The sequence below is a fragment of the Vipera ursinii genome (assembly GCF_947247035.1).
Source record: "Vipera ursinii genome assembly, chromosome: 5".
In the NCBI taxonomy this organism is placed as follows: Eukaryota; Metazoa; Chordata; class Lepidosauria; order Squamata; family Viperidae; genus Vipera; species Vipera ursinii.
This window is the reverse complement of record NC_139518.1, coordinates 81,257,650-81,272,825: the sequence shown is the minus strand read 5'-3', so window position 1 is coordinate 81,272,825 and position 15,176 is coordinate 81,257,650. Positions and strand designations below refer to the sequence as shown.

The following is a 15,176-nucleotide window of genomic DNA, read 5'->3' as shown; positions in this document are numbered from 1 at the left end:
CACCGATGGTTTTATCTTGGTTATGCAATTGGAAAGAGGTTGGTAGGCTGCTTTGCTTCCCCTGCTCAGCCTTATAGAGCATGAATCCTCCTTGGCAAGCTTTTATCTGTTGCCACAGTACAAAAACAACTCAATGCCCTATTCCACAAGAACATTTCAGTCTGCTTCAACATTCCAGTTTTTAATTTCTCTTCTCCAGTGGGGTTAATGTTCTCTGGGAATATACTCCTAAAGTTGCTTCTTTCATATACTTGTTTCTATAAAGTGAACACTCCTTAAAAAAATTAAAAAATATTTTTCTGAATTTTTTGTTACCACCCTCTTTTTTGTCATGGGTAGATGTTGACTGTTGCTGTTTGCTACTGAGACTCAGCAAAAAGAAATGCATAGAAAAACTTGACTTTCAGTCCCAATTGAATATTGTGTTCTTCTGTAAAGCAAAACACTCAGTTTGACAAGGCTTACATAATAATAATAGAATATTTCAAGCCTTGTTCTTATATTTCTCCAGGGCTGAGCACAAAGCATTCAGGATTACCTTGGGCAACATTTGTGCCCTTTCCTCAACTAGGAGGTTCTTTAGGTGGTCATTCAAACCCTGATCATCTCACGACTGAACCGTTGCAAAGAAGTTCACCTTGAATGCCATCGGCTACAGTTGGTTCAAAATGCAGCAGTGTAGGCCAGGGGTCTTCAAACGTGGCTCTTTTATGACTTGTGGACTTCAGCTCCCAGAATTCCTCAGTCAGGCATGCTGGACAAGGAATTCTGGGAGTTGAAGTCCACAAGTCATAAAAGGGCCAAGTTTGAAGACCCCTGGCATAGGCAGTCATGGTCATCTCTCATTACACCTACTGCATATGTCATCATTGCTTTGGGACCTACATTGGTTACCAGTTGGCATTCAGCTGCAATTCAAGTTATGGATCATAACCTGTGTGCTTTCTGTTATGCTTTTAAACCTATGTGCTTGAGCTAATAATAAAGCTTGGGTCCCTGATCACTGCCCTGACACCTGATAAGACACTTTCTTAGTGAGAAAGCAGTAAAAAATGCCAAAGCCAGTACTTGATTAATTTGCCTGCACAAATGTGATGGGCTTGTGATATATGTGTAATGAAAGAAATATATTGTAGCTTTTATTTTACTGTAGAATATTTTCTGTGTGGTATTTCAGCTGTGCTAATGATTGTATGCCAGCTAGACAACCATACTTGGCAGATCTCAAAATATAAAAACAAGATCTACAAACTAAACTGGGAAGTCAAAAAATCATTGTAGGACAAGGCAGTGGCAAATCACTTCAATGTCATTGCTAAGAAAATGACATGATCAGTGATTGTAAATGGGGATTATACAGAGAAATTTGTTATACGAAAAGGCACAAGACGAGGATGTCCACTATCCCCACTGCTATTTATCTTAACTTTGGAAGTTTTAAATAGAAACATTAGGCAAGATCCAGAAATTAAAGGGTTGAAAAGAAAAGGGGAAACCTGTAAATTGCAAGCATTTGCAGATGATTTGCTATTCATTCTAGAGCAGGGGTGTCAAACTCGCAACGTCACGTGATGTATCGGGACGTATCGTGACTTTTTTTCCATTGCCGCCAATGAGGTTGGCGCAGTTTCGCCATGACGCATCTGGCTGGCAGTTTGACAACCCTGTTCTAGGGTTGTTTGACAACCATGTTCTAGAGCAGACATGTCAAACACAAGGCCCGGGGGCCAGATCCGGCCCGCGAAGTGGTTTCATGCGGCCCACGAAGCCATCCTGGAAACAGTGAGGGAACGGCCCCCACTGCCTTGGCCCTGGCCCAGAGACCCTCCTCCTGCCAGAGACCCTCAGATCTGTCCCACTCCTGCCCAGGCCCCCATAGGCACCCTTGATGCGAACGATGTAGAGCTGGCCACACCCACCCAGTAGGCCATACGCACTTTAGCCACACCCACCCAGTAGGCCACGCCCACCCAGCCCCCTGAGGGCAACCGCAATGCTGATGCGGCACTCAATGAAATTGAGTTTGACACCCCTGTTCTAGAGGAACCTTTAGAGACAATTCCTAAACTGTTGTAAAAGATAGAACAATTTCGAGAGATAGCAGGAAGATAAAGATAAAATAGAGAAACAACCAAAGTGATAGTTAAAATTTTTACAGATAAACAAAAAAAGAACTATCAGAAAAAACAGAATTGCAAATAGTCAAAAAGGCCAAATACTTGGGAATATATCTGATAGCAAGATGTTCAACAGTAAAAGAAGATAACTATATTAAATTGTTAAATCAAATGATTTGGAAAAATGGAAAAATCTGCAACTGTCGATGTTAGGAAGAATTGGTACGGTGAAAATGAATATATTACCAAAAGTACTACTTTTGTTCCAAAAAATGATATGACTAAGCTTGACATGAAGGGGACTTTATCTTTACATTAATAATTATCACATTTCCATTAGTTAGAAAGGGCTTAGGTTAAGTGCTAAGAATTGTTTTTTAAAAATGCTCGCACAAATTAGCAGCTAGAAAGTTCTCAGCCACTGGTTGACTTTGTGCCATCAACTTTGGAACAACACTTAAGGTCAGCATACATACACCTTTTCCAGGAATGATCTGTCCCAAATTTGGTTCTTCAAGTGTCCCGAAATGCAGCCATCACCTTCCTGTTAGTTGCCCTATTCTTCTCTTTCCTTCTACCTTTCAAGCATTATAAACTTCTTAAATGAGTTGGTCCTTTGCATAAAGTATCCAAAATAACAATTTGTTCCCAGTCATTTGTCCCTTGTTCTTAACAACTTCTTTGATTTATTTCATATTTGCTCTGGTTCTGATTCAATGAGTATTAATTAAAAATATCTCTTGATGGTCTCCTTAAACAACAAAATATAACTTCTCTGAGGAAGATGGTAACCATGAAGAAATCATGGGATTGAAATTGATAAATCATTACCCTGCTTCATTTTTGCTTCCTTGGCTATATAATTTAATTATGATTTCCTTCTTACTATTTCTAAATTTTGCATTCCAGTTTCCAACCACAAGGATCACATCTTCGGGTTTTATGTATTTGAGATTGAACTTGACCATAAAACTTGTAATAACATATTACTTTTATTCTGCAACACTAGTTGGAGCATAAACATGGATAAGTGCCATATTAAAGGATTTTCCATGAATTCTGATTTTATTTGTTCAGTAACTTCATTGTACCCATTTTATCTGGAGTTTGCTATATTTTTCCTGACTATGAAAGCAACTCAGTTCCTTGTTTATTTATTCATTCTGTGTGACCTAATAAACAATATAATTTTCTGACTGAAAATGTCCAGTTCCAGTCCATTTCAGTTTGTTGATCCTTAAGATATGTAATTGATTTTTTACATGTGTAGTGAGTTGAGGTTCCCCATGTTGACGCATCTTATATTCCATGTCCCCACTGTAATTCTGTATTTATAACTTTGGATATTTCCTTTTTCTGTGTGATAATAGCAGCTACTAGACATCACAAAGGATTTACTAAAGCTGTGTCATAAACATCATTAACTGTCCAACATATTTTCAGCTTTCACAAATGAAGGTGAATATACATGTCCCAGGTCAGGGGTAGGCAACCTTGGCTCTTTTATGACTCGTGGACTTCAACTCCCAGAATTCTTGAGCCAGCCATGCTGAGTGGAAAGGGAGAGATTTCCATGCTGAGCCATGCTGACTCAGGAATTCTGGGAGTTGAAGTCCATGAGTCATAAAAGAGCCAAGGTTGCCTACCCCTGTCCCAGGATAATATTGCAGGATCCAATCTGGGTCAGTCACCGGGACTAGAAGTATAATAATAACAACAATAATAACAATAATAATAACTGAAGTGCTAGTCTTTGTTTGTTAAGTGTGGTGGGACCGCAGTAAGCCATCGATTTAGGGTTTTTGGTGGGGCAGGTGTTTAATAGTAGTAGTAGTAGTAGTAGTAGTAATAGTAATGCTGCTACTACTACTACTACTGATGATGATGAAGATGAAGATGATAAAAGGGATCTTGGAGCTCTTCTAGTCCAACCCCCTGCTCAGGCAGGAAACCCTATACTATTTCAGACAAATGGCTGTCCAGTCTCTTCTTAAAAACCTCCAGTGTAGGAACATTCACCACTTCTGGAGGCAGGTCGTTCCACTGATTAATTGTTCTAACTGTCAGGAAATTTCTCCTTAGTTCTAGGTTGCTTCTCTCCTTGATTAGTTTCCATCCATTGCTTCTTGTCCTGCCTTCAGGTGCTTTGCAGAATAGCTTGACTCCCTCTTCTTTGTGGCAACCCCTTCTGAGCTTTTGGATTTGTGCTGCAGTCCATCCTCAGGGAACTTCCGTCTAGCAGAGTGTTCTCAGCTCTTCTCTGCTTACTGAAGGAGCCCATCATCAAGCCCTGTATTAATCAGTCACATAATTACCTACCACAGGAACCTTGGGGGCAATCGATCATGCAATATTGGAATTCAACATTATGGAAGCACAAGCAATAGAATACAGCCAAACTAGAGTCTTGGACTTTAAAAGAGCTAATTTCAATAAACTTAGAGAGACCTTGGGAAGAATTCCATGGATGAGAATCCTAAAGGGGAAAACAACTCAAGAAGCTTGGGAAATTTTGAAAAGTGAGATAATAAAGGCCCAGTCTAGCACAATACCAATAAAGAAGAAAAATAACAGCTTTCAAAAGAAACCAGCATGGCTGCATAAAGAACTCTCTCATAAACTGAAAAAGGACAAGTATAAGAAGTGGAAAGAGGGGTACATAACTAAGGCAGAATATCAGCAAACAGCCCATGCCTGCAAAGATGAAGTGAGGGAAGCTAAGGCTCAGAGTCCTAGTGGACAATCACTTAGATATGAGCCAGCAGTGTGCTGCAGCTGCCAAAAAATCCAACACAGTGCTAGGCTGCATTAACAGAGGTATAGAATCAAGATCACATGAAGTACTAATACCACTTTACAATGCCTTGGTAAGGCCACACCTGGAATACTGCATCCAATTTTGGTCACCACAATGTAAAAAAGATGTTGAGACTCTAGAAAGAGTACAGAGAAGAGCAACAAAGATGATTAGGGGGCTGGAGGCTAAAACATATAGGGAACGGTTGCTGGAATTGGGTATGTGTAGTTTAATGAAGAGAAGGGTGAGGGGGTGACATGATAGCAGTGTTCCAATATCTCAGGGGCCGCCACAAAGAAGAGGGAGTCAAGCTATTCTCCAAAGCACCTGAAAGCAGGACAAGAAGCAACGGATGGAAACTAGTCAAGGAGAGCAGCAACCTAGAACTAAGGAGAAACTTCCTGACAGTTAGAACAACTAACCAGTGGAACAACCTGCCTCCAGAAGTGGTGAATGCTCCAACACTGGAAGTTTTAAAGAAGAGACTGGCCAGCCATTTGTCTGAAATGGTATAGGGTTTCCTGCCTTAGCAGGGGGTTGGACTAAATGACCTCCAAGGTCCCTTCCAAATTATTATTATTATTATTATTATTATTATTATTATTATTATTATTATTATTATTATTAATGTGGCCTTGGTAGAATATGGGAGGGTTTTTTTCCTTTGTTGTATGAAATGATGCCTTTGCTGTTGTCACTAAATTGATCATCTGCCTCTATGTAGGAGATGACCAGGCTGAACCCAAGGGTGGAATTAAATGCATCATCAGTTTGGAGACTCTATGCCAATATAAGAAACCTAAGTCCAACCCCCCACCCCCTTGAAGTCCATTCACTCTTAGTTGGCACCAATTCACCTTGACTATTAATAGCTCAGATTCCTGTGTATAGGGAGCATGAAATAAACTTGTAGTACTTTTGGACTCTATCTTGATTCCTGGGTAGCAAAGCATGAGTTGTGGTGGATAAATGGAATTTCTTAAAATATTAGGGGTCTATATTCACAGTTTTTCACATGCTCATAAACTCCAGTTAAGACTGTTTGCTTTGGATTCTCTTTACAGACCTCTTTTGTGATAAAACCCATGATTTTCTAAAATCTCAAGTTTTCTCCCCATACTTTTAAGCATTTTGGAAAAAAATGTGTTTCATATAACAGTTGTTAGAGGTACAGAAGAAATTATTTTATTTTAAATGTTGATATACACTATTCTTCAAATGTTGCTAACATTCTTAACTGGTAAGACCTCATCAGCTTTAAGAAAAATGTATTGTGTTTCATCTGAAACCAAAATGGAACTTTTAATCGTTTCTTTTGCATGCATTCAGTGGATATAGTTTTTCCATTATCAATTAGGTCTGTAATCTATAAAGTTCATTATCTTCCCATTCCTTGAACTGATCATAATTATCCATGTATTTAAGAGGTCCAGGTTTCACTTAAATGCTCCAACCTCCCATACCTTAATCAATATTGAAACTCCAGCAGTCTTAAACTCAGCCTTTATCCACTATTTTGAGTTCTGAATAATATGAATTGTGTTACTTGAAAAGTACCAAAGTAACAATTAGATACCATGCACCTGTACTTTCTTCATAATTATATTCATATTGTTTGTTTGCTCTTCAAAAATTATTTAAAAACAAAGAAACAATTTTCCATATGCAAGTCAAGGTCATATCACTGGAATTATTTGAAACAAACTAAAACTTTAAATAAATAGAATTGTCATTTTAACATGTGGGGGGTTTTGCTAACAAACAATACACGACAGGTTGCAATGATGTAATTTCTGTTTTTCTGTTTCACCAGACTAGATCATATTTCTTTAATTCTGGTCCTTTGTGATAATTGTAGCTAAATATTAAATCTGCCCAGCTAAAGTCCAGTAGATTCATTTTTACACTTTTGATCATAGTATGGCAATCATTTATTTATTTTTTTAAAAAAAGTAAAAACCGGTTGGTTCTAGGGAAAGAGTTTATTTACTGTAAGTATTTTTGGTTATTTTTTTAGAACACACCCGTGGGAACTCCAATTTTCATTGTGAATGCCACTGATCCAGACCAAGGAGCAGGCGGCAGCGTGCTTTACTCTTTTCAACCAGCGTCCAACTTCTTTACCATTGACAGTGGCCGTGGCATTGTGTCAGTTACTCGTCCACTGAATTACGAAGTCACACAGGCTTATCAGCTGCAAGTGAATGCGACGGTGAGTATGGGTCATCTTTCCCTTTTCTTTGTCTCTTGAGCAATTTAAGGGACTGTAGATGAATACATTTCATTCATACATTTTAGATGAATATTATTCAGGTAGTCCTTGATTTATAACTGCAGTTCAGCCTGGAATTGCAGTCATAAAATACGCTGGTTGTAACATGGTTCCATGCCCAATTGTACAACCTTTTTTTGCTTCAATCCAGAAGTGAACACTGCAGGCATTAAATGAACACAGGAATTGTTAAGTGAACACTTTGTACCCAGTGCACATTTTTTGCCAAAAGCTGGACGTAAATATCAGTTTCCAGCAAAAGATGTTATAAATTGTGCTGCAAATGGTTGTAAAGGTGAGCAGTTGCCGAGTGCACAAAATGCATCGTCAAAAGTTCTGGAGAGACCTGCCATAACTTTGAACATTCAGTAAGGAATGAGTCATAAATTAAGGATTACCTGTAATTATTAGTCTTTAATTTAAGTTTTGTATGATTTGCTGATTCCTCAGCAGGCTGGCTGGGGAATTCTAGGAATTGGTCCACATATCTTAAAGTTGCCAAGATTAAGAAATGCTGACCTAAGCATGGCACACACCTAAACATACTATATACAACATATCCATACTATATACAACACTTATCAATTAGTAGAGGGGACCTGGTGTTCCAGAATGGCTGGGTTTTGCATCATTTTTTTTAGACGAGTTTGCTGAAAGTTGATAGACTTTTCTATTTTCTATTGGAAACTATGCATTTTAGGTTTTACACTACAATTCCCACCTCTTTCCAGTGCAAAATAGAGGAGAATTGTGCTAGGTTTTTAATATTCAAGGTCAAACATAATTCTGAAAAGGGAAACTTTGGGTCACAGAAGGCCTACCTCATCTGTAGATGAAATTAGCTTTTTATTGTCTATTGAATTTTACTTAACATTATGTCAATATTTTCTCTTTATACATTTTTAAGGATCAGGATAAAACCAAGCCCCTCTCTGCTCTGGCCAATCTTGCAATTACCATTACAGATGTACAGGATATGGATCCAATTTTTATCAATCTCCCCTACAGTACAAACATCTATGAGAACTCTCCTCCGGTAAGAACTCTGATAAAAGTATTGATACTATTGGAAACCTCTGTCACATAATCTCTTTTGAAACAGATGTGCTATATTAAGAAGAATATTGTGGTTACTGATGAGCTTCACCCCAACTTCACCCATTACCTGTAAGAAGTCCAGAAAAAGTTATGGGTGAAAAGGTCAAAATCCTTCCATTCAGCTTGATAAGTCAGTTTCAGAATGGGAAAGGTATTTTTGAGAAGGGTATGCATCTAACTACAACTAACCTCCCCCCCTTTTTTTTATATGAACAATCATGGATTACTTTTCTTTCTGGTGGTGGGTCTCCATATATATAGTGGTATACAATAGCAAAAATACAATATTGATGTTAAAAATTGAACTTGACGGATTGTTTCAGCATCCCTACATAAAGATACAATAGGTTCATAATCAGTCTCATAGTTTATCAAGGTAAGACTTGATTTCTCTGGATTTATTGCTGTTTTTCATAGCATTTGTCCCTCATGTTTTCCCGAAAACGAGACCCAGTCTTTTTTTTTTTTGCCTCCAAAAGAGTCTTTTCCACTCACCTCGTGGCGGCATTGACAGCCTCGCCCAGCTGGCCGCCTTCTTCTGCGGCCGAAGGAGCAGCTTCATTCTGCAGCTGAGAATGGAGCTCCGGCCTGCATTTCACAGTCAGAGGCCTTTCTGGAAGGCCTTTGCAGCTGAGAACCGAGCTATGGATTGAATCCGTAGCTCGGTTCTCGGCTGCACAGGCCTTCCGGAAAAACCTCTTGACTGCAGAATGCAGGCCGGGGGATGCCACAGAAGAAGTGGGCCGGCAAAGAATCATGGGAGGCCTGGTAAGTGGGTGTGAGGCATGTGGGGCAGCTCTACCACCCACCCCTACCCTAGCTTGATATTTAGGCATACACCTCACCCTAAAAGTAGGGCTTATTTTTGGGGTAGGGATTATATTAGGCCCATCCCCCAAAATCAAGCTGGCGCTTATTTTCGGGGTAGGTCTTACTTTTGGGAAAATACGGTACTTCCTTTCCCATTGCGCTCACCTGGCTCTTAGAGCAAAACCATGACTCTATAATGTGATGTGAAATTTTCTATCACAGAGTCCATTGCTCTTTAGAGTTGAGAGGGAGTGACTGGACCAAGGTCACTCAACAAACTTCTGTCCTTAAGGAAGGGTAGAAACCTGGGTATCCTTGCTTCTGGTTCAATACCTTAACTACAATGCTATGTTTCTCTGGATCTATCTGTTGCCCAAAATTCCTTGAACTGTGCTGCAGAGAGCAAAAGATGGAGAGAAGAATGGCTGAGTGGTTTCAGCTTTAGCTTGGTAATACTATATTCATTTCTCAATAGTTCCCAAAAAAGGGTATGTTTTATAACTAGATATCTGCCAATCACATGCAGAATGAATATGAATAAAATGCAAAATTGCTGATAGTTGATGTAAGAGCTTTAGGACTTCTCTAACAGAAGGATTTTCCAACCAGCCTGATAAAAGATGCATTATATAACTAACCAATAACGCACTTGATAATGCAGCTTAAAAAGCTTATAAGTAATTGAAGGAGAGAGACATTGCTGCAGGAGCCACAATGAATATCATTTCAGAGTCTATATTAAATGTTTTCTTCATGCAAGAGAGTATAAGCAATGAAAGAGGGGAAAAATACAGTCTGATAATAGCAATGAAATAAAAAATGAAAAACTACAAAAATGGACACACACATGCCCACATCATCTACAGTTACAGACCATACATAATCAACTTCCTCAAGTACTTTTGTGGTCATGAAAAGGAATATCTTTCAGAATAAACATAGCAGTCTTGCTAAATGCTGCTTTTCTATAGATACTTTTCATAACATGGATAATAAATGATGTCAGTCTTAGAATTCAAGAAAAGAAAAGTCTTGGAAAATCTGTATCTAGTTTGAAATGTGACATTTCTTATGAATATTTTACCCATTACTTAAACATCTTCCAGTTTGTTACACAATACCTTAACTTTATCTCCTCCTTCCAACTTGAATTGAAGGGCAATTAAGAGAACATCTATGTGAACTAAAATGCTGATCCAGATTATGGAGTGCCTTATTTCTCTTTAATGTGTGCAGCTTTTATACTGGCTGATTTCCATGTTCTGGGGTTAAACAGGTTTACATTACCTGTTTAATTAAAAAAGGTGGTACATATTCAACAGAGCTGGCTTGTTCTAAGTCTATTCAATTAAATAGTGCCACTTTTCAGGACCCAGGAAACATGCTTTTTCTGTCACAGTGCCTGCCCTCTGGAATAAGGTTACCCCAGAGATCTGTGGTGTTCCCACCCTGATGATGTTCTGAAAGGCCTTAAAGACCAGGCTGTTCTCCTAAGTGTTGGGTTAGGTTGGATGGATCCCCTTGTGGGATGTACTTTGTAGTTGTTTTTCTGTTCAATGCTCAGTTTTTCAATTTATTTATTCATTTTGTAGTGTGCTATTTAATTTTTCTTCTTTTTTGCTACATTGTGAGTGACCTGGTTATTTGCGAGTTACGTAGTGCCTACTCACTCACTCACTCAAACAATCAATCAATATAGTAAGAGAATGAACAGTGGCATACAGGTGAAACTCGAAAAATTCGAATATCGTGCAAAAGTTCATTTATATTTCAGTAATGCAACTTAAAAGGGGAAACTAATATATGAGATAGACTCATTACATGCAAAGCAAGATAGTTCAAGCTGTGATTTGTCATAATTGTGATGATTATGGCATACAGCTCATGAAAACCCCAAATCCACAATCTCAGAAAATTAGAATATTGTGAAAAGGTGCAATATTCTAGGCTCAAAGTGTCCCACTCTAATCAGCTAATTAAGCCATAACACCTGCAAAGGGTTCCTGAGCCTTTAAATGGTCTCTCAGTCTGGTTCAGTAGGAATCACAATCATGGGGAAGACTGCTGACCTGACAGTTGTGCAGAAAACCATCATTGACACCCTCCATAAGGAGGGAAAGCCTCAAAAGGTAATTGCAAAAGAAGTTGGATGTTCCCAAAGTGCTGTATCAAAGCGCATTAATAGAAAGTTATGTGGAAGGGAAAAGTGTGGACGAAAAAGGTGCACAAGCAGCAGAGATGACCGCAGCCTGGAGAGGATTGTCAGGAAAAGGCCATTCAAAAGTGTTGGGGACTTTCACAAGGAGTGGACTGAGGCTGGAGTCAGCGCATCAAGAGCCACCACACACAGATGGATCCTGGGCATGGGCTTCAAATGTCGTATTCCTCTTGTTAAGCCGCTCCTGAACAACAAACGTCAGAAGCGTCTTACCTGAGCTAAAGAAAAACAGACCTGGTCTGTTGCTCAGTGGTCCAAAGTCGTCTTTTCTGATGAGAGCAACTTTTGCATCTCATTTGGAAACCAAGGACCCAGAGTCTGGAGGAAGAATGGAGAGGCACACACTGCAAGATGCTTGAAGTCCAGTGTGAAGTTTCCACAGTCTGTGTTGATTTGGGGAGCCGTATCATCTGCTGGTGTTGGTCCACTGTGCTTCATTAAGTCCAGGGTCAATGCAGCCGTCTACCAGGAGATTTTGGAGCACTTCATGCTTCCTTCCACAGACGAGCTTTATGGGGATGCTGACTTCATTTTCCAGCAGGACTTGGCACCTGCCCACACTGCCAAAGGTACCAAAACCTGGTTCAATGACCGTGGGATTACTGTGCTTGATTGACCAGCAAACTCGCCTGACCTGAACCCCATAGAGAATCTCTGGGGCATTGCCAAGAGAAATATGAGAGACATGAGACCGAACAATGCAGAAGAGCTGAAGGCCGCTATTGAAGCATCCTGGTCTTCCACAACACCTCAGCAGTGCCACAGGCTGATAGCTTCCATGCCACGCCGCATTGAGGCAGTAATTGCTGCAAAAGGGGCCCAAACCAAGTACTGAGTATACATGCTTATACTTTTCAGAGGTCCGATATTGTTCTATGTACACTCCTTGTTTTATTGATTGCATGTAATATTCTAATTTTCTGAGATTGTGGATTTGGGGTTTTCATGAGCTGTACGCCATAATCATCACAATTATGACAAATCACGGCTTGAACTATCTTGCTTTGCATGTAATGAGTCTATCTCATATATTAGTTTCACCTTTTAAGTTGCATTACTGAAATAAATGAACTTTTGCACGATATTCTAATTTTTTGAGTTTCACCTGTATATTTTCCTTTTAGGGAGCTATTTAAGAAGTCAGTAGAGAAAATGCTTGTCCAATTAGAAATTTGGTTCTTTTGCTACCAGAATTATTATACTCACTAAGGTGATGTAGGAGGACTGGCAAAACCTGGGGGTGGAATTAAAAGAGGAATCAGCCTAGAATCTCTATGTAGCCACCAGTGGACTAAGTCCAACCCCCCTGGAATTCCATGGACTCTTATCTAACTCCAAGCAGGGACTAATCATTAGTAGAGAAAGTTCCTGTGCGTAGATTGTTTAACAATAAATCAGTTTAATTGGGCCTTCACATGTGAACCTGGTCTTTTATGCCTGCCGGATGCCTACCTATCTTTTTTTTCAGTATGTTTTAAGTGCTTTCATCATTTCAAGATCATTCAGAATCTAATTGACTTAATATTTCTGAGAATGAAGAAGTCCAGATATATTCTAAGAATGATTTCCCCTTAAATGATAAGCTGTGGTTGTTTTATTGCATCTCAAAATGAACTAACCCTTTCCCTCATCCATCATTTTTAAGTGCCTATGAAGTAATTAGCTAGACATTTTTATCCTACCTATTTTTCATCTTATAGCATCTAATAATATGATCTGTCAATGACCATTTTAAACTCATTTAGAAGTGCCAGATTGCAGTTCTGATCTTCTATATGTGCTACAGAATGAACTGTGTGTGATCTAAAAATAAAAGGCAGAGTCCTGCATTGACATGGTGAGACATGTCTTATGACATGTTGTCATAAGTGGAATATTGAAGTCTGTAGGGTTGGGCACTATTTCGAGTGTGATTATCTGTCATTCTCATGTAAATGCTGCTTCCTATGTTCACTTAAGGGACGTGGTGGCTCAGTGGGTTAGGACGCTGAGCTTGTCGATCAGAAGGTCGGCAGTTTGGTGGGTCGAATCCTGAGTGCCACATAGCAGAGTGAGCGCCTGTTACTCGTCCCAGCTTCTGCCAACCTAGCAGTTCGAAAGCACGTAAAAAATGCAAGTAGAAAAATAGGGACCACTACAGTGGGAAGGTAACAGCGTTCCGTGCGCCTTTGGCGTCTAGTCATGCCAGCCACATGACCACAGAGACGTCCTCGGACAAGCGCTGGCTCTTCGGCTTTGAAACGGAGATGAGCACCGGCCCCTAGAGTCGGAAAACGAGTAGCACGCATGTTCGGGGGAACCTTTACCTTTACCTTTATGTTCACTTACAGTAAGAGGGGATTAAAATATTAAGAAAGGTGTCTGAGAATTCTGCTTGGCCAATTTACTTACATCTGTTGCTCTGCTTATGTCCATCTCCACAGTTTGTCTGAGTTTTGTATTAAAGCAGGAGAAAATGAATATAAATCCATGTACATTATTTTATGATTGCACGAAATCTTAATTTTCCCCGCCAACAGCATGACATCCAGCCCATCACTGATGAGCTGACAGAAAGGAAAGAAATGGATAAACTGCAGCAAATTACTACAAAGAGATTGCTATCGGCCTTTTGACTGGAATTAAGGAGCGCAAAACAGGATTCCTTGCCTCTAATATCTATCAAAGCAGCTTTCCAAGCCACCCTTCTATTCCCCTTCTCTCTGCTCTTCTTACTGTGATAATAGGCTGTAATTTCAAGTCCTTAACCTAAGGGAGGGAAAGACAGATGAAAAATCCAGATATTGTACACAATAGCATATTTCATGTGTCCTAACAAATCTTTACCTAATCTCAATTATTTTGATTGCAAAGTGTCTACAGGTAAGTCCTAGACATAAAACCATTAGTTTAACGATCGTTCAAACTTACAACAGCACGGAAAAAGTGACTTGCAGCCAGTCCCTCACACTTATGACCATCACAGCCTTCCCCACAGTCAGGTGATCAAAATTTTGGCACTTTGCAACTGGCATACATTTACCCAGCATCTGTGATGACTCCCCCAGATGCTTCTTCAAATGTCAGCTCGGAGAAGATAAACCAGTTCCTGGCACATCAGGAGGGGAGTGGGTCAGTGGCTCCAAGCAGCTGTCTGAGAGTGATTCTACTGAAGCACAACTGCAGCATGACAGCCCTGAGGCTTCCGGTGGGGAAAGCATGCAGCTGCAGCCAGTGAGGGATGAGGAAGAGGACCGCCTTCTGCACCTGATCCAAGAACACACAGGGCAGTGAAAAGGCAGGAGCAGAGAAGGTCAGACAGATTACCCGTGAGGAGAAAGCCTCACCCTTATTGATGGGCTGCACCAGAAGCTGGCTATTTAGCACAGCAGACTGATGGAGGCAATGCTGGGAACAATGTGTACATTTTCTAGCTGTGTGTTTTCTGCTCATTGTGATTCCTGCCTTGCTTTGGATTGACGCTGTGCCTTGACTTGGATCGTGCCTTATGAACTGTGGATTTTTCTTACCTCATGGACCCTCTTGTATTGTGGATTTAGTTTTGCCTGGTGAGTTTATTTTGATTGGGAAACTTTCAAGTGCCTTGTGGACTCATTGGCTATTGCTCTGTGGACTACCATTGATTTGCTTGTGGCTGGACTTAATTGGGACAGTTCTGGGTTTTTGGTAAAGGGAATTGCTGGGGAATATTAATAAACCCACGAAACCTCGATTACTTGTGTGTGTGAGTGAGCAGGACAGCACAGCATCCCTGGCTCATGTGATAGTTATTTGCAACCTTTCCAGCCAAATTCTGACAACCAAAGTCAACAGGGGAAGCCAGATTCACTTAATGATTGTGTGATTCACTTAACTAGCTGCAGT

General features: G+C 40.0%; 1 protein-coding gene across 1 annotated transcript in view; it reads left to right on the top strand.

Moving 5' to 3' along the window:
- Positions 1-8,147: 8,147 nt before the first annotated feature.
- The window catches only part of CDH23 (cadherin related 23), a 375,051-nt gene continuing 368,022 nt past the window's right edge, over positions 8,148-15,176 (top strand). Inside the window, exon 1 of the mRNA XM_083364767.1 lies at positions 8,148-8,222. Coding sequence (XP_083220893.1) covers positions 8,163-8,222 — 60 coding nt within the window. The 5' untranslated portion in view covers positions 8,148-8,162. The remainder of the gene's footprint in view (positions 8,223-15,176) is intronic.